The following is a 25,399-nucleotide window of genomic DNA, read 5'->3' on the forward strand; positions in this document are numbered from 1 at the left end:
ATACAACCAGACCAAACCAAACCAAATTACAATACTTCAAAAACTAAACTACATCACCGACTAGAGTGCACACACAAGCACAGTGCAGTGCTATGTGGTTCTAAAATGACAGTACAGTGTAGCAGATGACACGTTGACATGTTCACAGTGGCTGATATTAAACACAGAACCACACTGACAACATACAGACTCAGTGAACACGGCCAGAATCCAGACCAGACCAGATAGAAGCCATCATGGCTGACCTCAGAGCAGAGACTCTGCCAGCAGTGTGACGACTCTGTAGAGACAGAGCTGCACTTTCAGTGAAAGTAAAAGCAATTGAACAAATATAACAAATTTCCATTAAATATTTAAGAGAAAATGTTCACTGTTTAATACTGACAAATTGCCCATTCATATATATTGCCCAGCTAAAGTGCTGAAAGAAAGCAGCAAACGCACGCATGCACACACACACACACACACACACACACACACACACACACTTACATGGTTGTTTTTTCATGGTAGTTATTATTAAGATATCAGAGATATCTTATGTCATATTCCTTAATATTTTTATAGGTTTGTTCTTGTTGATTTATCATTACTTCAGTAATAACAGTCAATGAATATGTCTGTGCCAATAATAAAGCGTTCTGAATTTAAACTGAATAGATAGTGAAGAGAAAGGGGGAAGGTGGGGCAGAGAGAGAGAGAGAGAGAGAGAGAGAGAGAGAGAGAGAGAGAGAAAGGGATGAAGTATTATCAAGCCACCCGTAAGCGTCTCTGATGGCGAGCTGCAGATTTGCCGGTCTGAAACACGACATGGAACACAAGAGGACGTTAATAACAGAGATGTTTGGGGAAGTCCCTCTGTGGGTCATTCTGGTGGATCAGAGAGGTGGGTTTTCCTAATTACACCTTGGAGAGAGGTGATCACAATGTGCTCTGCTCTAATGAACTGTCCCTGCCAGGCAAGACGCATGCTCCAGGGCCTCCAGAAGGATCTGCAGGTAGGGACCCGGGCACAGGACACGCCCACCGCATGCCCAGAGACCGAAACACTGGGCGTGTGCCTCGGTCTTCGTGTGGGCAGGATTTCGGTAAAGCGGGGGGGGGGGGGGGGGGTATGCTTTCTCCAATAAACCTGGAATGAGCACGTACTGGATGTGGAATGGTGCTAGCCATGCCAGTGTTGATGTCTTGCCCTGCACAGAGTTTACACAAAACTAAAAAATATAAAGAAATACAACCCGCCGGATCCAACTCTCCAAGCCAATGGTGCAGGTTTTGGCAGCTCGGTATTCTAGTAAACAACACAAATGGGAGAAGCCAGTTCAGTCAGCCAGCCTTGTCCTCCGCTCAGAGCTCTCAGTGACTAATCTGTGCTATTGTGTAAACTTAATTTAATAGGAGGGGAAAACCCTTCTTGAGAACATGTTATTTTCCTGAGTGTTTGACACAGGCAGGTAGGCCAATCGTGATCCAGCTGCCCTTAATAATTTGATTGAGGTTCTGTTGTTTTTTGTAGTTTGACCAATCAGAATATGAATTTGGTGCTCACCGTTGCAACAAACGTGTTGAGACGAAACTGACAAGGTCGTCCGATTCTTTACTTCAGTACGCATTAAGACGCACGAGCAAGACAAGATGTAGCGCGCGGGATTTGACTGACTGACGTGTACTGCAGGTTTACAGTGGAGTTTCGAGGCTAATGTAGCTAAAACTATTGAAAGCACAGATACACAATTTAATGTTGATGAAACTGCAAGCCAAAATAATCATACACCTGTCTGTCAGTCACTGTCTCAAACCTCATCGCGTTACAAGTAACCTCACACAGACTGTTTTTATGGTTTCTGACCCAGTACACGTATCATATAAACATGGCCAAAAGCATTGCCAAAATGCAGAATTCGGGTGTTTGCTGTTATTTGGGGCCTAAACTTGAACTCAGGAAAATGCGCGAGGAAAAAAGATGTGCAATGAAACGGTTTTGATAGGACAAATCTCAGCAGCTATGTGACGAAAGGAGGGCGCCTGGTCGCGCAGTTCTGTGCCTGTGACTTTACAGATGCCTTCAGCTAACCATCCTCTGGGTTTGGTAGGTAAAGCGTCACTTGACAAGCCCACTGAGAGCAGGAGTGATTGTGCTAATTGCTAATTCATGTTAAGGCTGATGAGGACAGAAGAAAATGGAAATGGACATCCTATGCTTGACCTAGTTGTTCCCACTACCTCAGGAGCCATTGAGCGTATGGCCGGGTATTCGTCTAGGTCTACAGCTAGATCTACTGGCCCTAAACCCTCCCACCAACACAGCGGCACGTGCCAATTCAGGATTTAGCCGAGACGGTGGACCGATGGGGCTGGATGGGCAGTAATCATGTCTGATTGGTGAAGTAGTCACCTCTCCCTATCCCTGCCCCCCACCTTTCTGCCATGGGTCTGAACAACAAACCGTGCTGCTCAGCAAGCTGCGCCTCTCCTCGCGCTCCCAAATCAACTCCCACAGCCCACTCAGTCTCCATGACAACCGCGCAGGCACGGAGACGGGACCCGGCGAGCCGGCGACTGGGTCGGCAGTCAGCAGGGCCGACGAGCTCGTCTCGGATCAATCGCTACATTACGGGGGAGGTGAGGGGAGAGTAGGCAGACAGAAGGGAAAAAAAAGATGGAAAGAGATAGAGAGGCGAGAGAAAGAGAAAGAAAGAGACAGAAGGAGAGAGAGAGAGAGAGAGAGAGAGATGACGAAACAATCTCCACGGTCTGCACCCTTCTGAGCAATCCGGCAAATCAAATTCACACAAAATGTGCTTAAACAAATCAGGGCACTTTGAATTTTTCAAGCAGGGCCAATATTCTTCACATTTATTGCTTACTGCCGCCTGCTTGCTATTTGCACACACAATTCATCCTGTCTGGTCATAACAGGCCACTCCAAACGTCCAGCATGGGCGCTGGATATTAGCCACAGGTTTTGACTCTCCTGGACACAGGAGCAGGACCCCTCCCACGTGAACGTCTGCCTAACGTGGTCAGGAACGGTCCTAATGCGTTCAAGAACAGACCTAACATGGTCAGGAATGGGGCTAATGTGGTCAGGAACGTTCCTAACTCGTTAAGGAACGGTCCTAACGTGGTCAGGAACGGTCCTAATGCATTCAGGAATGGTCCTCCAGTGCCACCCAGAAATCCTGGCTCGAGGAAAGGAGCGGCAAATGTCTGAGGGCAACGCCCATGAGCCGCTCCAGGATAAGTGAGTTATGGGAAAATTCGCAAAAATGCGAGTTTATTTAATCTTTTCCTCCTCTAACAATAACACCTTTCTCTTTTTTACCCATTTCTCTATTAGGGCAGAGAGCAGTTCGAATGCAGTCTGGACCTGCAGCTGTGTTTGGCCTCGTCTGGTGAAGATAAAAGCTCCTGGACTGTCAGCCAGGGCTGTGTGAAGCCTCCAACAGAGGCACGGAGGAACGGCTCAGACGACAGCCACAGAGCTTCCCAAACATGCAGTCACCCTCGTGATGGAGGACTTCCCACCCAAACCCCCCCCCCACCTCTCTTGGCTCCAGGTTTCACCCACTGCTTTGTGAATGGTCCCCACATCTCTCCATTTGGTCAGCATACATCAAGCCACTTTCGTCAGCTCCCAGTTTCCATCTACTGGCTCCTCAGTAATGTTGCGTCCTTTTGCTGCTTCCACCCTGGCGCTAATCAAACCTGTGCTCAGAGTCTCTCTGCACTCCTCCAGGAAACACAAAACCTGCATTAGGGTCAGCACGCAGGGCCATTGTGCCGAACACAAGAGAGGAAAGGGGAGCAATCAGAGATCAGAGGCACCCTACAGATCAGTCTAGACTGGGTAAATGGTCTGATTATGACGGTCTGATTATGTCTCAACAACGCATTCACACGTTCTGTTACCGTTTTTCTTCTCTGCTCAAGAAAAGTTTGTCTGATCCCGAAAAAGGAGGAAAGAGGCAGCGAGAAAGACTGACCGGGAGAGAGAGAGAGAGAGAGAGCGAGTGAGAGAGAGAGGAGAGGGGAGAGAGAGAGAGGAGAGGGGAGAGAGAGCGAGAGCGAGGGGGGGAGAGAAAGAGAGAGAGCGCGAGGGAAGGGGGAGGAGGGCGAGGGAGAGAGAGAGGGGGAGAGAAAGAGAGAGAGGATAAGTGATGGAGTTAGAGAAATGGACAGATATACAGAAAGAATTATAAAAAAAGATGAAAAAGGAGATAAGAGGTGGAGTGGGAGATCAAGGGAACGAGAGATCAAGAGAGAGAAAGAGAAGCAGAGAAAGCGCAGTGCACTTAGAGACCTGGTGTAAAGTATAATCCTCTCTGAACGTAGAGAAAGCAACTGTGAGGGAACGGCCCCGAGCAGAATCTCAACGCTTGGAGAGGAAGAAAGCAGAAAAGAAATAAATTAAAGAAATTGATGCTGCTTGTCTAGCAGCTACCCATACAGGATGCCAGCTTCGTCAGAACACGCCTCAAAACCCACCTCAGAGAAACCAGAAGAGCAGAAGAGACTCCGGCCGAAGCGCCGACGCTCGGCCCCGAGCCGGAGCGGGACAGCACGGCAGAGGGAGCCCACGGCGGAGACAAAAACCTGCTCGTTAGCCTGGGCGCCGGGCCACGGGTGGCACGGGGCTGCGGGGGGCTCCAGCTCAGGCTTTACTTGGCAGGACATTATCAGCAGGCCCTCGGCGAGACAGAGAAAGGGGCCTCTCTTCACAGACACGGAGAGACGCGTGTGGAACAGTGCATGGCTCCAGCCCTACGGCTGTTTATGCTCCAGTGAGGCCTCGGCAAATTTAAAGACTGAAATAGGACAAAGAACAAGGCAAAAAAGTTTCAAGAAGTTAGCAAAGGTTTTTAGGAGACGTTAAAGGGCGTGCAGAATCAGGAGATCACTTCCTCTGTGGAGGGAAGCACTCTGTGCAGGTCCATAGCAGTTCAGAGTTCAATAACTAGGCCAAGCTCATGCTGAATTTACCCAGGTGCCTTCCAGGTCCTACTACTCGAGGGCTGACACGTAAACTGTTTACAAGTGCAGGACACTGCCCCCCAACACACAGACACACACACACACACACACACACACACACACAACCACTGAAACAGACACGTGCACACACACACACACACACACACACACACACACACACACAACCACTGAAACAGACACGTGCACACACACACACACACACTCATTCACATGAATGTGCATTAATATTTAATACCTCTGACATGCGGATTTTAATTAGCTCATCAACACTGCGAAAAACCTCTCCGTCACTCACAGCGATGTGCACGCACACACATACTAGATGCAACTAGTCCAGAGTTGTTGTTTTTTTTTTAAAGGATTAAGGTCTGATTTTAACCTGCGTGATTAGATTTGCCTGCGAGTGTGTGCGTGTGTAAGAGGGCTTAGAATGGACAAGGGTGTGTTAAACCTGAAAGCACACGTGTGTGTGTGTGTTCAGTCAGTGTTTCTAACAGGCACTGCCTGAATTAATGGCTCACCCTAATGAAACGCGCAAGGCCCGTATGTGATGTGCAGATGATGTATGGCTTTGAAATACCAATAAATCAAGAGTTTTGACAGTCCAACTTTTAGAACAATGACATGTAACATCAATTAGAGAGCGAAAGGAAGAGAGAACAGTGCTTCTCTCTCCCCCCCCCCTCTCTCTCCAGGACTGTCTCGCTCCCTCTCTTGGTCTCAGAGCCAGTGATTAGCTATTGCTTTCTCTTTTGTCTGGTTCTGTCATTTTTGCGGGAATAAAATACAAAGAATGCGGCAGGGATCTCCAGCTTTGATGGTAATCTCTAATAAAGCCTCTTACACAAGGCTACGCTGGATAACCCGCTAACCCATTCGTTATCGGCCAGTAGTTTCTGAAAGCAAGTCATACATGTAAAAAATGAACAAAGAAATAAAACACCTCACATATGGTGCCCATTTCCATGGTCTGCAGTATACAGTATACAAAAGTAAGTGCACCCCTGTGCAATATCACAAACGTCAAATAATTCAAGTGTTCCATCCTGCAACAACTGAATTACCTGCAAGTTGAACCCTAGGCCATGCACGCTTACATAAAATTAAAAACTAAAAGTTTGGATTTATTATTATTAAACTAACAGCTTAGGTTTCCTATAATGAACATTTAACAGTTCAGATTTACTATTTTAAAAATGCAGGCAGCAGAAGCTTAGAGGAACAAATGTCAGTCCACCTCAGTCTTTACTGAGAGATCTTTACTTCATTTGTCCGTCTATTTTTGATGACTGACTCTGCCCTCCTCAGCTGGGAGGAGGAGACCAGTGTTGCACACATTTATGGAGAGATGTTCTGCCAGTGTTCATTTCCAGCTACACGTTGTTGGAAGGGCTGTGCTGCTCTATTTTTCTCTTTAAAATATCCCAAAGGTGTCAGGCCATACTTGGACAGCTCTTTTTAAAAATATTTTTTTACAAATGTTTTTCTCCTTTAGTATATTTTTCCTGATCTTGTCCGTATACTTCGTATAATTATCTGCAACACCTTTTGCTCTCATGCAGGCCCATTCCACCACTCTCTGAGCTCCGGGCCATACTGTCTGGACCGCATGTTCACTGGGGTTGTCCGGACCAGATTCACGACAAGCAAACCGGACCCCAGCTGAGCATAACTCATTTATACTGGTCTCAAGTCTCCAGAGTGTCGCATTATTCATCAGCCTTCTTTGCATGTTCTTTGGCAAAGTGTAATCTAGCAGTTTTGTGCTGAAGAGATACCAAAAGCCCACCCTCCCCCCTTAAACCAGGCTTTGGCAAGTTACAATTCTGTGATCATCAGATTCACTAAAGGAAAACCTGCCTTGTATTTGAAACATGTCCTGTCCAACCAACTCTTCAGGCTATAGAGCGGCATGCAAACTGAATAATTTAATATGGTATAATTATTTGTACTTCTGCATACCACACACACACCCACACACACAAACACACACCCACTCACCCACATACATACACACACACCCCTTCATCACAATACCCGTGACCTTTATGAAATATACATGCGGTGCTTTCTTTCCCTGTGCTTTAATGTTGCACACGTGTCTGCGCTCACAGCGTCTTCCATAAAGCCTGATCCATCACGGCAACCCCGGTGGAACAGCAGTGAGCTCCTGCCGCCCGTGCTGTGCGGCTCTCTGAGCACCACTGTTTCTTAAAGCCTATTAAAACAGGCAGGAGCAATTACTCTGACACGGGAACATACTGAGGAAGAAGTTCATATCACAGAGAGCCCCTCTCTCGCTCTCTCTCTAGCTTTCTCTCTCTCTCTCGCTCCCCCAGGGCATTTTCCATCTCCAGTATCCATGGCCACCTCAGGAGAAAGCCAGCCTGAAAGCTCTCCAGTAAAGCCCAGGGAGAAAAATCATTCATGTGATGGTGTGAGGTCATCCAATCGGAGAACCACGTCACAAACACTGTACTTAAAGTAAAGTGTTCCTAAAATCAACAGACACCGTGTGTCTTGGTGAGAGACCTAGCAGACGTGCTGCAGACAGAAGTCGCCACCTTTCTCGCCAAGTTCTGGATTTAGGGTCTCTAATTCCAGCAACAACACTGGAAGCTAAACAAACTCCATGTGAAAGATCCACACGCAAGCCCCGCCTCCTTCCAGCATGCCCATTACAACCGCGCCTTGAAAATCCACTAATTAGTACAAGACTTTTATCTTTTAATACTGAATACATTTAAGAGTGAATATAACAACCTGGTTAGCTGAATGCAGACTAAGCCGCATTTTCATCTGGAATCTATTAGCTCGTAAACTGCCGGAACGTTTCTCGGGTGTGGGCTAGTGGACCGTTTCAGATTAGGCAAGATTAAGATTCAGATTTACAGCAGGAAAGGAGCGGTCCGTGGCATGTGTCCGTCAAGCGCGTTCATAACACCATTAGTTACGCTCGGTGCGCTTTCACTCATCTGAGCGTGAACATTCCCCTTCTTCCATTTAACAAGCACGAGCTGACCTTTCCCGGACAGCCGCAAATCAATTTCAGGCTCTAATTCAAAAACTATATGTTGCGCAATCATCGCGAGGTTTGGTATTAATAAGGCAATCATACTTAATGGCTGTGTGAAGGGGGAATGAGCCAGGCTGGCCAATGGCACGCCTGGAGCAGGTGAGGATCCTGCTTCTCTAAGCCAGTGTTGTGAATTCAAAGCTCTCCATGTGGGCAAATACAATCACTCCATCACTCTTGAAGCTCAATCCCTTTCACACACCCCCTCATTCTCTCATTCTCTCTCTCTCTCCCTCTCCCTCTCTCTCTCCCCCCCTCTGTCTCCATTTCTGTCTCTAATGCCCTCTCGCTTTCTTTCTTAGGTCTTCTTATCATAACCCTGGTCATTCAAGGCATAAAGCCCCTTTTCTCCCATGAGGAGAAAGATGGGGTTTCAGTCACACTTAGCTGCTATAAGTGTTGCCTGAGGCTTAGACCAAAAGAGAAAGTGTGTGTGAGGAGAGCTAAAGAGAGGAAGTGTGTGAGGAGAGCTAAAGAGAGGAAGAGTGTGAGGAGAGCTAAAGAGAGGAAGAGTGTGTGAGGAGAGCTGAAGAGAGGAAGAGTGTGTGAGGAGAGCTAAAGAGAGGAAGAGTGTGTGAGGAGACCTAAAGAGAGGAAGAGTGTGTGAGGAGACCTAAAGAGAGGAAGAGTGTGAGGAGAGCTGAAGAGAGGAAGAGTGTGTGAGGCGAGCTAAAGAGAGGAAGAGTGTGTGAGGCGAGCTGAAGAGAGGAAGAGTGTGTGAGGAGAGCTGAAGAGAGGAAGAGTGTGTGAGGAGAGCTGAAGAGAGGAAGAGTGTGTGAGGAGAGCTGAAGAGAGGAAGAGTGTGAGGAGAGCTGAAGAGAGGAAGAGTGTGTGAGGAGAGCTAAAGAGAGGAAGAGTGTGTGAGGAGAGCTAAAGAGAGGAAGAGTGTGTGAGGCGAGCTAAAGAGAGGAAGAGTGTGTGAGGAGAGCTGAAGAGAGGAAGAGTGTGTGAGGAGAGCTAAAGAGAGGAAGAGTGTGAGGAGAGCTGAAGAGAGGAAGAGTGTGTGAGGAGAGCTAAAGAGAGGAAGAGTGTGTGAGGAGAGCTAAAGAGAGGAAGAGTGTGAGGTCCTAAAACCCCAAAGATCAGACTCTTCTTTTCCCCTCCACCTCGCTCCCAATAAAATAAATAAATAAATAGATTTTAAAAGGCCCAGCAGTGTGCTTAACATGTGTATGTATATGTGTGTGTCAACCTAAGCTTTAAGAAACCTGCTTGCTAGAACTATGCTAACAAAGACCAGAGAGCTGAAAGGCGGAGTCTGGCTGCAGATTACAAATGGACTTCAAAAACTGGGCTCTTAAACTCTCAGAGCTCCCATGTAACCAACAGCGTTACATATAGAAGCACAGGCTCAGATCAGTTCATCCTGCCTCCGACTCTCCGTGCAGAGCCTATATATTTCCTGCACCACACACACACACACACACACACACACACAAAATCTCCCACACGCTCGCCCACCCACAGTGCTGACAGAGCGGCTCCCTTCACACTAATGGCTACACTGCGAACTGACCAGTTCGCAAAGCTTTCTGTGCTTAATTACAGTATCTTCTTGTGCAGATGTTTCTGTTTTAATTCTCTTTGCTGCTCCACTGGAGTGTAAAACGCCAAACTCAGGAGATCAATTAGTTAGGGGTGTTTACAGTGGGGAGTGGTACGAGTGCAAGGATGGGAGGGGTGCTGACCAGCTATGTTTCACACTCACTGCTTAAGACAATGAATCAGTCACTCCTGTAACAATGGAAAAACCGTGCTAAAGACTTATACAAACACACATGATCTCCAGATATGTCTGCACGCGCACAGCTCCAAGACAGCGTTTCTCTCCCTCCCAAACACACCCATCCACCACATGGATATCTCTCACACCAATTACGATGTGTGTGCATGCCCACACATGTACGCATGATCGAACACGCATGCAGACCACGAAAAACACGTACACAAGTCCCTCCTACCTGGCAGGGATCTCCAGAGAAATGCACAAGCTGATCTCGCAGCGCTGTGGAAATAACAAGTAATTAAACGGAGGCTGGGAGGTAGGGCACTGAGAGAGCAGGGCCGGGGGCCGGGGGCCGGTGCGTGCTCGGGGTGAGCGAGGGTGACACTCTGGAGGGTTATTTAAAAAGCAGATGGCAGAGTGAAAATGAAGATGAATGGGACAGAGGCCCGGTGCGAGACGACAGCTAATTAGCCAGGTCTGTACTGAGGCCTGCGCCGATGCCGCAAAGCCTGGGGCTCAATTACTCAGCCAGGCCATGCTGACATCACGGGGACAAGGACAGTCAGTCTCCCATGTCCCTTCACCATGGCCCCAGACGACCACGGTTCTCCCAGGGGTGTGTGTGGGGCGCTAGCTGTCTCAGAATGCAACGTGCCCTTGGTATCTTTTTGCCGGGGGGGGGCGTTCGAGTGTAGTGGCACACTCACAGAGAGATGATATCACAGGACAGGCACTTTTCTGCCTCCTCTCACCCCCTAAATAACTCGCTTATTCTCTCATGTCTATTAAATGTTCCTCTTTATTTCTGCCCATTGGTTTTGTAATTTTAGAAAAGGAGAGCGAGAGAGCGAGAGAGATTACCAGTGCCATGGGTGGAGCGTGGGAGGAGAACACTGGGTAATTGTATTCACGTATGCTTGCTGTACCAGGTGCAGCGTCCTATTAAAAGCAATAACAGGGTAATAAGGTTACTGCTTAATTTTTTAAGTGCCTCAATAACGATTACGGCGCATCCTTGACGAGGCAGCCATTGTTGATTATCTTGTGTGCTGATGACACAAAACATTCCTGCCTCCTCCATACATCATATTGGGAAATTCAATTTAGAGTCATTAGCATTTCAATATCTCCACGAGAAGACTGGTAACATGGAGGTATTCAGCACTTAGCACGTCTCTGCAAAGACACCGCAGAGCCTGGCTGTTAGATCTGGAAGATGCTGTCATGTCTGGCTAAGCTGCACTTTCTGTCCATTTAACGAGTTTAAGTTACTACACACGGTAACGCGGCGATAAAAAGGCATGAGACGAGACTTTTACCACGACGTTCTCCCAGCCAGACAACCATATGCCACCTGCCAATGTCAAATCGCAGCACTGAGAGAATGTGGATCAAAGGCCTGGTGTTCGACAAGGCTGACAGAGGAGAGGAGGAGAGGAGGAGAGGAGGAGAGGAGAGGAGGCGCGGTTCTTGAGCGAAGCCCTAAGCCGTTGCTGCCACCAGGGTTGGAAAACCTCGAGTCTTACCAGGAAGGCAGTGCAGGGACGTGTCATTCTGACAGGTGGGCGTTCAACAAGTCTCCGTGGGCAGCCCCCGAACACATTAACACTCAGTTGTCACAGGAGCTAATGCATGCACATTAGCAACAATCCCCACTCAGTAAAAAGCTCCAACACCCACGCAAAAGAGCCAATCAGTGAGCAGACAGGCTGGGAAGGCTGCGAGCGACGTGATTGGCTGGAAAGACACAAAAGGTGCTTCTTAAAGAGAAGTAGACTGATGTCATTCAGTAGCAGGCAAGAGAGTTTTTTTTATTTTATTTTGAATTTTTCTTTTTGCTATTAAACTGTGATACTTGACCAGACAAACAGCCTTAATAAAAAGACCTGAAGTGGTTTCAGAGCCAGTTCAGATGATATAAAGCAAGATTTTAAAAGCAGAGTGAGGATTTTAAAATAAAGGTAACAGAGACAATGATGCAAATTTTTTTCTGGCTTAATGAATGGTCATGTTTCACAATCATAAGTTTAGAGGGCATTAGAAAAGCTGTTTGCTCAGTCTCAGTTTCCCATAGAGTGTGAAGAATGAGGAGTTTCTCACAGCCCAGACGCTGAAAGATGCAGAAAAAGACGCGTAGCATTAATGAATGAGGACAGAGGTTAGACGGCAGTGTTAACGAGAGGCGGGCGAGCGTGCGGCCAAGAGGAATGTTCTCCTCCCTGCTCTTGTTACCGTGGTTGCAGTCCTTCAGGACGGGCCTTGGGACGAACGTCTCCGTCGGTTCATCTGCGGAACACCGGGCAGTCCAGCATGAGGGTCAGGGTGAGACGCAGACGCGAGCGCACACACACACGCGCACACACACACACGGCGTTGATAATGTGCACTCTGTGGAGACGGGCTGATTTCACCTCGGCTCTGGGCCAGACAGTGATTGCAACGCTCTGTTAGTTAGGTTATGATTCTCAGGACTCTCGACAGGCAGCTGAATTTTTTCCATGGTAGTGGGATGCGGGCTGATCACTGCACACAGAAAGGTGTCGGGGTCTTTGTGCCTGGCTGGCGGGGAGCTGATATGGAGTTCTTGTTCTTCTCGATGTTCTTGCGGCTCTATTGGACAATGGCTGCGCTAGGTCACATAATGGTAACGCAGCCCCTTGGCTCTAAAGACGTATGGCTGACGCTCGTCAGGTATTGATTTCATCTCGCAGTACACCAGTACACCCCTGCACTAGTAGCAATCGGGGTTTTTTTGCTACCACATTGATTTAGGATGGACTATTCATTTAAACTCCATGCACCTTTCCACACCCATACATGGGGGGTACGTTTGCAGATGAGCACACGTGTGTGTGTGTGTGTCCATGTCTGCACGTTTATATGCATATGTGCGTGACTTACTGAGCTGCCGTGTCGTGAGGAATGGGCCATATTGCCAGGGAGCCCAGAGCCGGTTGTACTGGAACGTTACCTTGCATTACCTGGGGGGGGGTAACCGGCATTGGCGCTCCACACTGGCTGTAATGGTAAAGTATTACACACACTGTCTGCCTGTTTAGAAGCAGAGGTCAGGGTGAGACTCATGGCAGGAGACGCCAGGAGACAGGCTGGCGAGAGAGAGATGGGGTTTTCTAGATATGGGGATTAGTGAAGGCAGGGCGCACGTGAGCACAGGAATCATAAACTTGGGGAAGGCAGTGTTGGACACGGGAGAGGAAGACCACGCTGAGCCTCACCGCATGTCCTGGGGCCTCTCCTCCGCCGCTCTCGGAAAGCGGCTCCTGACTGCAGCGCTTCAAGCAGGCTGTCCATCACACCAGTCTCTTCCTTTTCTACAGGGCGAGAGAGAGAGAGAGAGAGAGACAAAAAGCGTTCAGACTCTGTTGGGGTATTTCTTTCCTGTTTTCAGCCTTGAGTGCGGGTTTCCACAGCGATGCCAAAAGACTACAGGTACTGGGCCCTGGGCACTACATCAGGATGGAAAACCTGGAGATTTGAGAAGCAGACAAGCCCCTGACTGCCTCATACATCACCTTCTGAGTCTCCCGCTCCAAACAAATCCACTGCATTTGTGCCTGTGACGGCCTCCTAAAAAACAGACGTGGCGCGCTGCTGTCGTGGAGCCCTTAGCCACGGGCTTCTGTGCAGCAGGGCGCCAGAGGGGAGAGAGGAGACGTGAGGACACGCAGGCCTCAGCAGAAAAACCAGGCGCAGGCCTGGAACTACATCACCACGGACTCTCACAGTCCAGACTGTGCGGCGGGTCCCCCCCCCACACACACACACACACAGGCTACACCAGGGAGAGAGGTGTCGAACCTCGTCCGATACTGCAGTGTTAAAACAGCAGTCTGTTTAGTGAGCTGCTTCTGCACATGAGGGGATCTTCACACAGATAAGAAACACAGACAGACAGAAACAGACAGACAGAGAGTCACAAAGAAGACTGGTCACATGCTTTTGTGGCGTCATGTGCAAACTGACTGGGGGTCTGTTCCTGAGTCTGCAGGCCTCCTGCACGGCTATATTTAGGACCAGTGTGTTGACTCTGGACCGCATGTTGTCCAGCCCGACAACCAAGGGGCGCCGTCTTAGGGGATCAGACCGGGGAGCAGGGCGATGGACTGCACAGTGAGAGTGGAGTGTGGGTAGGAACAGATCCAGCGTGATGAAAGACACTGGAGCAGTGTCGACTGCAGCAGGATTCCCTCAGACACAGAGGAAGAGGAGATTGCTCACCCCACACGCACAGACACACAAACTGCTGTTTTAGCATCTTCTCTCCCTCTCTCTCTGTGACGAATGCTGAATTATGAATGGTAAATAAACCAAACCCACCATTGAGTTTGTTTACATTTGACTAGCAGTAGTTTTTTTCTCTCTTCTTTTTTGGCTGCCCTAGTTTCTGTGCAACTTTCTGCTCAGACCTGCTTACAGAGCCTGAGTTACTTTACTGAGTTAGTGAGCTGAGCGTTTGTCTTGGCTTCAAGCTTTGTCTAATGAGAGACTTGACTCAAACATGGCTCCAGTCTCCGACGCCATGACAACCCTCCGATCGCGGCTGGTTCTGACCCCATTCTTACATTAGTGCCACACACCTGACTGAGACGAAAAGAGACACGTTGGGAAACCTTGAGCTCACACGACATCACATTTTTAATGTTAAAATGTAAAATGATTATATTTACATTTATGGCATTTTGCTGACGCTTTTATCCAAAGCGACTTACAATTATGACTGAGTACAATTTGAGCAATTGAGGGTTAAGGGTCTTGCTCAGGGGTCCAGCAGCAGCAGTGGAGGGCCTTCACCACTGAGCTACCACTGTGATTATATTGCAGACAGTCCAGCTCATGGGCTCTCAGCTCCAGTTCTGCTCCAGCTCGTGGGCTAATCACTGTGTCCTGGGAGAGCTGGACCAGGTGTGCTGGACAGTGGGTCTGCAGGGCCGGACCAGAGAGGTCCAGCTCCAGCTGAAGGGTATGGGTGCCCAGTGATGGACTTCAGAGGACGCTGTCAGAGGAAATGTACGCGGATGATGCGAGTTCTGCGATCGTGCCTGGAGACCTAGGGTCCGCCCTGATTTGATGGGCTGGTAATTATGGCAGCTGTGTAGCCAAACTGAGCAAGAGACCAGTGGCAAGCGACCAGTCCACAAAGCAACAGCTTCCGAATGTAACTCCTAGTCAAAATTCTGAGTGCAATTCCTAGTCAACAGTGCAAAAACAAATGAAAAGCAAATAAGCCTCTTTGTTCAGCTACAAAATCCACGAGGCTCCAACACGATGCCATTGCCGGATGGAGAGGACAAAGAGTCGGATATGTACGGAGGATAAGGTCTGTCGTTTTTACCATTCTAAAGGGTTATGTCCTAGAATGAAGGACTCGAACACGTTGGTCTGTATATTTCTACACCTCAGCCTTTGCAACAAACAACCATACATGTCCCATCTGCAGTTTTTCCACATTCCACAAAATAAAAACAATTTTAAAGTCTAATTAAAGTATATTTATCATTTTAAGGTAAAAACACCAACTAAAATTACCGATTACACAAAAAGTGGAAATAGCTGATGTAGTTTTTCTTTGCAGGGGCTCAATTACCAGCATTTCTTTATTACATTTGCTCTCAACATCTTGCGTTAATCAAATCCCGTCTCGCTGTCGCCGGTTCCTGTCTTTAGTGAACTCCCTCAGCTCTTTCTCGCACTGCCCCCGAGGTACTTCACCACACACTCCCCTGCGTGGTAACGACGTGGGTTTGACGTGGGTCATACACCGTGTGCTGATTGAGTGATTGTCAGCACATTGTACAGCGGTCTCTGTCCACAAGGTAAGTTTAAAGGCCTCAATAATTTTGGGGGCAGATAACACAGCAGGGGGGTCGTTCTCAATCAGCAGCTATTCTTCCACTCTGTGGCGGGAACAGAGAGGCAACTAGATAAGTAATTAAGGGACAGGAATGATACTATTGTATGGGGCTTTCATGACAATCTGAAACGACGCGCTCACAGCGACAGCCTCCATCACACACAGATCCATCACACACAATAAGAGCACTGCAGCCCTTTACAAGATAGCCTTCAATTATATATGGCACTGAACCTGAGAAAGAGTGCGCGCGCACGCGTGTGTGTGTGTGTGTGTGTGTGTGACTTGCTCATATTCGGTAATTAACGAATCATCAGCGGCTCCAAGTTTGCACAGAAATGAGAGGGAGGGTTGGGGGGAATAATGTTTTTTAAATAAAAAGCACCCTCTCTCTCTCTCTCTCTCTCTCTCTCTCTCGCTGACGTAGATGCACGCACGCGCACACGGACACACACACACACACACACACCATCTTGCGGAGCCTGTTTCACTGCGTTTGACGCGGTGGAGGTGGAGAGGAGTAGAAAGGAGGTGGCTGGTGCTACTATTTTTACTCAGCAGCGGAGGAGCAGCGGAGTAACGGCAGCTCCCAGGCCAGGCTAACCAGAGCGTGTCACTCACTCACTGCTCTGCTCACAGCAGCGGCGGTCGGACCCGTAAAGAGAGAGGGAGGGGTAGCAAAGGAAGAGCGTGACAGGGGGTGGTAAAAGTTACGGCTCGAGGTTGAGGTGAGGGGAGAGGGGTATGAGTGGAGGCTGAGGGGCGGGAGGTGAGCTGAGAGACAGAGAGAACAGAGGTGGGAGAGGGATGTGGGAGCACATTTAGGAGGTAGTAGGTGCCTATGGCACGTGGAAGAACAACTGATATGATACCCATAGCACTCCTGCCTCAAGACTGAGCACCCTGCGACGGACACACACACACACACACACACACACACACACACACAATTTAATCTCAGCCAATCTCACCAAAACAATGACAAACCGGCGAGCCTATGAAATCAGCCCAGCACACATCGAACTCTTAATCTGGAGGCAGGACACAACCCCAGGCACGTGGACGATCACGCTATGGACACCAACCCGTTCGCCGCTGCTGCAGGAACACGGAAGACCGGACAGACGCGCGGCGGACGCGCGGTGCAAGGGCGGCGGAGGACCAGAAAGAAATCAGGAGCAAAAGAAGGAGACGGCAGGAGCGATGAGGGGAAAGACACGGCCGCCCGCTGGGCTCCTGATCGAGCGTCTAATAACGGGGAGAGGAAGGAACAGAGTGTGAGGGAGAGAGATACGGGATGATTTAGTGGCTAGCGGCCAGGCTCTGGGGCTGATTACTGACCACTCGCAACGCCTGCCTCACTTCCCTTTTCATAAAGCCAAAAAAGGCTATTCAACAACAACAACAACAACAACAACAACAAGCGTAACAAATTAGTTTAATCTCCTACAGCAGACGCTAGCAGGACTGCAGTCAACACGCACAGAGTGGAGAAACCGCACGCACGTCTAAGCCATTTCTCAAAGATAAGAACAGACGTCGCCTCAGGAACTGCCGGTGAACCTACGACCGGTCCAGTCCCACTTGGACGCGAAGATGAGGAGGGTATATGCACAAACGCAGCGGGCAGATGCCCGTTCAGACCGCGCAACCTCCGCTCAGACGCGCTGGCGTGTCGGACGGAGGCAGAGAGGTCCCCCACACCGTCTCATGCTTTAGCATTTCATCTGGAGAAGAAAGAAGCCAAGAGTGCCCATTCAAGGCTTCTCATCAGCGGGAGACTTTCAATTACCTCCCCTCTGACCTTTGGGCAGCCACGTGTCCCCTTCCAAATCCAGTCTGCCTCCCACATTATGGCTTTTGGACAGACCCACAGAGCCAACCCAAGCTTCCTTCTCCGACCCGTATTTGGCAAAATGCCATCTGCCAGTCCAATCTGACAGCTGTGCTTCCAGATTTTAAAGTCATTGTTGGATCTTAAAAGGTCAACTACTCTCGTTATTCTTTTCTTTGGCAAAGCGCTAAAGTTTGTTGAGATTTCTTTAACATGCAGGAGCTACTCCTGACAGGGTCTTCTAGACACGATGCCCCTTTGAGGACAGGCCAAGTGCCCGCTGTTTCTGAACTACAAAGTCAGACTACCGTATTCTGTATTAACTAATCAATTTTGACAATTTGATCCGTAGCAAATTAGTTAATTGAAAGACAAATCTGTCAATTAGATTTTTGATTAACTGAATTATTGCAGCAATTTAAGATGAATTATTAAAACAACTTTAAAATGTCTTGAAACAATTTTAAGGGGATTGATGTGGTTTGCTTAGAATACGCAAAGACAACATAATTTGTAATACACAGCAATAAACTCAACAGATGACCTAATACATGAAAGGGATAAATTTAAAAGTTTGCTTTGTCACTGGAAATGAGTTAAATTGGGTTTTCAACACTTTATTCCCTAGAGTATAATTTCATTTTTATTCATAAGCTTTATCTTATATATTTAATTTTGTGATTTTTAATCAGAATATCAGCTTGTAAAATTCAAAATTGTACTCACTCGATAGTACTAAAACTTTTATTTTCACAGTACTCTCCTGGGCCTAGTTACTAAGAACCTGAGCACTGCTAGTTTATTTCCTTAGTTATTCAGTTTCTTGCTCATTCATAAAAAAAACAAAACAAAACAAAAAAAACCTGTGTCAAATTATACATGCTTACAGCCTACTGGTCACAACATTCAGGCTTAATTTAGGAAACAGAATAGCAGCCAAAACGACTGGTTTCAACAAGTTACAGGTAATATAGGACAGCTTTCCAGTGCGAGCTTCAGCTCTGGCGTCACATAGACACAGCACTGAGACAGCTTTATCCACTGTCTAGAATCTGATCTACATACCAACAGTACAAAGCTCATTTCAAATAGACCCTCGAAGGCCTAGAATATCCATAATAAGTGCTGCATCTGACAAACTCTATTAACCACAACAAAAGTGTGTCCCAAAGAGCTATGGTGCTGTCATCCATCACCCTGTGTGCGCGGGGGGAGACAGGCTAGTGTCTACTGCTAATGATCAGATCATTTATGATGACTTTCCAGTCCTTTCACTGGGGTTGCCAAACTGTCAGTGACAGCAGTTAAACCAGCCATTTAAGTCCTCTGACGAGAGTAACCTGGCATTTGGACTTTAAACGAACAGTGATTATTAAAAAATGGCTTTATTAAAGTCTATGATGCTGTTTAATCATCACAACTGGGAAGTAATGAAGAGAGACGTCTCTGGAGAACGAGGACAAGACGTTTTGCATTTGTAAGGTGAATATGTGATAGAGAGCGAGAGAAAAACTAATTGTAATTCATTAAACTGCATGTTCAGTGCTTTCCAAGTCTCAGACCACTTTCTAAAAGTGTAGATTTAAGAAAAAGAGGAATGAACAAGAAACAATAAATATTAGTCTGTAATACACATGAAAATATGCCTGAAGCAGCCAAAGAAGTGCTATAAAATGACAGAGGCACAGGGGAGGAAGGAGGAAGGTGGAGGAAGAGTGGTAGTGGTGCCAGACGCTTCATGATCTAGAGGGAAAAACGTCTTTCACAAACAGTGTGCTTCACAGAGTGACTCATTAAGTTCAGCTTGCAGTACTGATGCGAAGTTACTAATAATTCCAAGCTACTCTTTCCATATTTTTCCATGGCACTGTTTTGATTGTCTGTCATCAAGTATAATTTCTATTTTTATATTATTGTAATTGTGTGCGAGATGCTATTAAATAAAAACACTTAATGACAAAGATTCGCACGGTGCAGGCTCACACGATAAAAGACATCCACAGGAATAGCACCTGAACCTGTAAAACAAACACTGTTTCACTCTACTGACTGGAATCATTAGACATGCAGCACTTTTTAACCTTACTTGCAAAAATTCATATCTAGATAATGTCATATAATTCACATCTTGTCAGATTAATTCAAATGTTCAATCTTTCTCTCAATCTGCTTTATTGTTTGTGACTGTACTATTTAAATTTTTTTTAAAAATTCAAAATTCTGGAAAGCAACACTCAAGGATAAATGATATCAGCAAATCAATAATGAATTACTATTATCATCAATATTCCCCCTAGCTATCCTCAAAATGATTAGTGATGTTATATCACACGGGGCTACCTTGTAAGACTACATTAAACACTCCAGTAACATTATTTCATAACTAGTTAGCATTTACACACCATAAGCTTAGGCATTAATAGGCCATAAGTAATGAGAATAAAGTAATTAAAACCACTACGTCTTTCAAACTCGAGATATGATTTTGTTCCTTCTTCACACAGGGAAAACTTGCACAATTTAATAATTGCATCTACTCTCAGCCATCTCCTGACTGCACCAGTCTGTTTGCCCGTGGGTAACACTGACGAACGGTAATGCAGGAGTTTATTACTCTGTTAACATTGCTCTGGACTTATTAATGTTGAAGTTTATGGTTGGTTAATGCTACCTAATGCTGTAAGTAATGTCAGTTAACACTCCCTTAATTTGAAGTGTTACTACCATCTTGAACCTTGAATTACAATAAGCTAAATGTAAGTAATGACACTGACAGAGACGGACTGTGCGAGCAGTAACGGTGAGGCTTTAATCACGGCCATGCCGTTAATCCCCCATTAGAAATTATTCGGCTCACAGTTTATTGGCTCACTGAAGCAGAAGTGAGAGAAAGGGTCATGTTACGCACAGTGATGATACAGTCCTGTAGCACCATGTCTACAAAGAACTCCAGATCTAAGATTTAAATGCATTTTCTGCAAGCTTGGTTAAAATATTGATTTTTATGACATTTTTCTACTGCATATGGCTCTCTGGGACAAAGTAACCTATTAGAAATGATTCAGAAATCTACAGTTATGAAAGGCATTAATTAAAAACCTTCACATATGCATAACATAATTGCTTTCCTTTTCTTTTCTTTGTGCTCATTATACCAAATCTTTTTTCCCTCCACTCATCAACAAGGGCACTTTGTAGGACAGCTGAATTTACAAAACGCCCTACACTGACTGCTACCGATCCTGTAATATGCTCATTCGATCTTGCTCTACGACGACCTGCTGTTACTGCAACGGTGGCGCGCTCCCAGTTTGGCTCCTCCCCCGGCCCCTCCCCTGACTCCTCCCACCGCCATTACCTGCTGAGTAAAGTGGTGTCATTCTTGCCCTGTAGTTGGTTTCCCTACTTCCTGATTTACATTTTTATGGTGTTATTGTGAAGTGTAGTAAGACATTTTTTTTCCTCTTAAAACATATACTTGAACACGCCACCAAAGAAAAGAAAGTGTAGTTTCAGTTTATGCTTGTAACACCTGGCTTCAGCTGTTGTAGTGCGGTGACAGCACAGTTCAGATGCAGAGTAATGAAATGCAAGAAATGAAACAGAAAAACAAAACAAAAACCCTGAAATATAGTAAAGCATTAATTCTATCACTATACACACTGCATTGCCACTTTATTAGAGACGTTATCTAGTAGCACATTGGACTCGTCATGGCATAAATTCCACTGGGTGTTTAAATAGTTCGGCAGGATGCTTGGCCCATGCGGACGCAACAGCTTCTTGCAGTTGCTGCAAATTAGAAGGAGGTAGTGACATGTTGAGAAGAGCCCGTTGAACCTCATACCAGAGATGCTCTAAAGCATTAAGATCCAGGGGCTGTGAAGGCCAGACCAGCAAGGAACACTCACGGTTATGTGCATGGAACCAATCCGTGACTATACAGCCCTTGTGTCACGGTGCATCGTCCTGATGGAAGTGTCCTGAACCTGGTTGGCCACGATGCTTAGCTAAGCCCTACAGTCCAACCATCCATCAGCAGGTATCGCAGGACACAGAGCGTGCCAGGAAAGCACCCCACACACCACCACCCAAAACCGCTGACCCCCGAAAGGAAGTGCTCATCAGTTCATCTTCCTTGTGCCAAATTCCAACCCTCCCATCAGCAGCACGGTGTGACGGAATTCATTTGACCAGGTGATGTCACCCCACTGCTCAGTGATCCAGGTTTTGGGCTCTTCTTCCCATGCTAAGGAACGAGGGCTTGAGCATCCGGCTGAAATTCGCTTGACTGAACCGTCTGTTTGTCAGAGCGATTCTTAAGCAGCAATAATACTCTCAAATTGATATGATCCTCTTACCCCTGATAATGCTGAAAATTAATAATGTTAGGCACATTAAAAGGGAACCACACCAGCACATTATTAATGTTTGCTTGTTTGTTCTGCTTTTAATATATATATATTTTTTTCGTTTCTGCTCATTTTATTTTTTTTTATGCAAATGAAAAAAAATCTCAAGCCTCATTATGGCCTTTTTTCCCCTTTATGGAGTTTGTTTGACATTTAAATATAATAAAACCTACAATAGTTTTTTCCCTTCTATTTCTTCCCTTTCTGCGGTATGTTTCAGTGTAGATTTTCTCAGGTTCGGAGTTCTATATTCGGCTCTGGCGGGGGGGGGGGTCAGGGCTCAGCCCTTCGGGGATGTGTCTAGAAGAACCCCCAGAGAGCTCTGCTCCTCTCCCCCAAAGAGAGTTAGCATTTGGTGGACAGCATCCGAGCTCTTCAGCCTTTTATCCACCCACTGCATGGCACGTCGGAGTGCTTGCTACTGGAGTCCTAAATCTGTTCCCTGTGCGGTCTGTTGCCTTAACCAACTGCAACTATGCTCATGCTCTCCATAGAGCCAACACTCCCTTCGAGTGAAGTTCTATATCATTATGGGGTGGTGTGTGTGTGTGTGTGTGTGTGTGTGTGTGTGTGTGTGTGAGGGAGAGAAAGCAACTCAAAAATATTTCTGAAGTAAAAGTAGTGCACAGCTTCAATTTCTGCCAGTTTTGCTGCAGCAATTTATCATACACTTCCTCAAACAAACTCCTTCTCACTGTCTCTCCAGCCTACCACCCACTGCCAAAAAGTGTTCTGCCCACACACACACACACACCTCAGTGCTGGCTCACCAGGGGAGTCTCGCATTACCACTGCACTTTAATTGACAGTCTCCGTGGAGACAAAGAGGCGAGGCAGCAGTGGTAACCTGGAAACACAAAAGACCCTATTTGTGTTGCATCGAACTTCTGACAGCAGGAAAGAGGGTGAGTATTAAGAAATTTAAAAAATAGTGAGAGAAACAGAGAGAGTGAGAGAGGGAAACAGAGTGAAAGAGAAACAGTGAGTGAGAGAGAGAGAAATGAGGGGGTGAAGAGTCTGAGGAAGCATGAAAACAAACTGGATAAACACTTGCTCTCAGGTAAAGCAGGAGAGAGAGAGAGCATAATTAGAGCCTAATTGGTCTGAGCGTCTAGAGGAGAGAGGGGGATCTGTTTCTCTACGTGATGTAGGGGCGTGTGGAAGGGCAGGGTAAACCTCTCTGAAGCTCCGCCCCCTTTCTGCTTCTCCCAATTTCCCTTTCAAACCTGCATGACTTGCACGCGCACGCAAGCACAGCCCGACATTCACACGCGTGCATGTTCATGTTGCACGTGGTTATCCTTCCTGAGCCGCAGTTTACGAACATCCGTCTGCATTTCTCAGACGTAATAAACAGTTGTGCTTCACTCTTGTGAGAGTCGCAGATCGAGGTCCTGGAGGTGGCTGGCACGCAAACCCATGGACAGACCCAGAGATGCACTGGGTAGCAGGGGACCCCCACCACATACACCCTTCCCCTACTGCCCAAGACCCCCAACACCCCCTACACCCACAGTCTCCCACTACATTTTAAATCATTGCTGTTTACAATATCTTTACTCAGCAGCCACTATGATGATTAAACGGTAACTTTCTTCCTGCTGCTAAATCAGATAGACCACCTGCACCTGAAAAAATCTACAACATACTGCACTGCATGTTGACACGTGATGGTAAAGGAGTTTACCCGCCATTCTCCGCCCTGTTATACTGGGTTTGTGTTTCTCCGTTTATTTTTCCCTTTGAAACTGTTTTGGTTTAATTTATTATGTTGTTCTCATCACTGTACTGACTACAGCAGACTATAGCGTCACCACCACGTCACTTTTCTCTACATGTAATTACACACTCCTCCTTACACACCATCTTGTTAATGTCTTAACGGTCTGTTAGCTGCCAATGATATTGTATTATCATTACCATCATGATGATGACTAAGGTTAATTAATTTATTAATTTAGCTATTAGCACACTTAACCTACATTTTTTAGAAACTATTACAATTTCCAGTGCTTTGGCAATATTGTGTTACTAAGTCATGCCAATACAGCCATGTGACTTTGCTAATATTAACACACAATACATAAATAACTACTGAGTCAACTGAAATGATTTAAATGCACCAAGCTGCCCACCACAGAGCTGAGCAGAGCCCAGTAAGTGAGTGGCTCACGTTTTAAGGTAGCAAGTAGCTGGTAGGTGTGTGATTGTGTGAAAGGTGGCTAATTACAGGGCACAAAGACGGGAGTGTGACAGACACTTTTGCTGCACTCTGATCTCGCCAAGCCTAAATTTCTACAATAGCTCCACTTAAAACACACACACACACACACACACACACACACACACACACACACACACACAGAAGTGCATGTGCTAACACCGGTACACGCACACATGCACAAACACCCACACATGCCTGCACACATGCGCACACGCACACACAGAGAAGTGCATGTGCTAATACACGTACCCATACGTACGTAGACACACACACACGCGCACACACACAGATCCACATGCATGCGCCTGCGCGCGCACACACACACACACACACACACACACACACACACAGTCCCTTGTTCAGTCAGAGGGCCCAGCTGCCAAAGTGTAAGAGGGGCCACTCCACGGCTCAGTGGTCACGGAGGAGAAAGCAATCACCTCGGCTGAGTGGACAGGCAGCCGCCATTAGCTGGAGAGGCACCTGAGGCCAGCGGAGACGCATTTACACAGCTATAGAGCGGCTGACCCTGCTAAACACTCGGCCTCGCTCCCTCTCACCGCCTCGCCCTCAGCTGCTTGGCTCGTGCTCACCCCCCCTCCCCCTTTTCTTGCACCCTAAGTGAGGAAGCTGACAGGCTAATCTGCACAAAGAAGCTGTAGGCTTCTTAGAATCTCTGTATCTCTCTCCATCCCTTCCTTTCCTCCACCCTCTCACCTACTCCTCCGTATTCCCTCTCTCTCTGCCCTCCTCTGACTCAACCGCTCGGTGTGCTAGCCTTGTGCGGAATGTTAAATAAAACTCTTGTACGTAATCTGTTGTTTGACAAAACACTCCCCTCCAACGCTGCACCGTGGATCTTAATGCAAGAGATTTTTCACACAGCAGGCAAGAATAAAGAAAGCACACGCATGTGGATACACACACACACACGCACACACACGACCTCGTGTTTTAATCTAAATTTCAGCCGGTGTGCTGCATGCACACACTCAAGACGAACTGTGTGCGAGAGACGGAGAGAGGACGGAAAACGCTGTCCCTTATATTATTTTTGAAGTAAAACTGTTTTAACATAAGTGAGAGAAAGTTAGAGCTCTGAAAAGTTGTTACGGTAGTGTACCTCTCCTTCCCACTCGTCTCACACACACACACACACACACACACACACGTATCTGTTGCTGCTTGCTGGGACACATGAGAGCAGACAGACCATGGCCAGGATCAGAGCTCCGAGGTTCATTACAGAGCAGAGACAGAATA

The 25,399-nt window shown here is 46.9% G+C and overlaps 1 protein-coding gene across 6 annotated transcripts in view; it reads right to left on the reverse strand.

The window, feature by feature from the left end:
- The window catches only part of diaph3 (diaphanous-related formin 3), a 295,832-nt gene that overhangs the window by 35,383 nt on the left and 235,050 nt on the right, over window positions 1-25,399 (reverse strand). For 4 of the 6 annotated variants that reach the window (XM_081708221.1, XM_081708219.1, XM_081708218.1 and 1 more), the window contains exons 25-26: window positions 13,034-13,129; window positions 12,030-12,083 (exon numbers count right to left, since the gene is read on the reverse strand). In XM_081708221.1, coding sequence (XP_081564347.1) covers window positions 12,030-12,083; window positions 13,034-13,129 — 150 coding nt within the window. Of the gene's footprint in view, window positions 1-12,029; window positions 12,084-13,033; window positions 13,130-25,399 lie in introns of those variants that run through there. The other 2 variants (XM_081708220.1, XM_081708224.1) reach the window with 1 other exon arrangement.

Source organism: Electrophorus electricus, chromosome 26 (genome assembly GCF_041902795.1).
Source record: "Electrophorus electricus isolate QZ-2024a chromosome 26, ASM4190279v1, whole genome shotgun sequence".
Taxonomy (NCBI): domain Eukaryota; kingdom Metazoa; phylum Chordata; class Actinopteri; order Gymnotiformes; family Gymnotidae; genus Electrophorus; species Electrophorus electricus.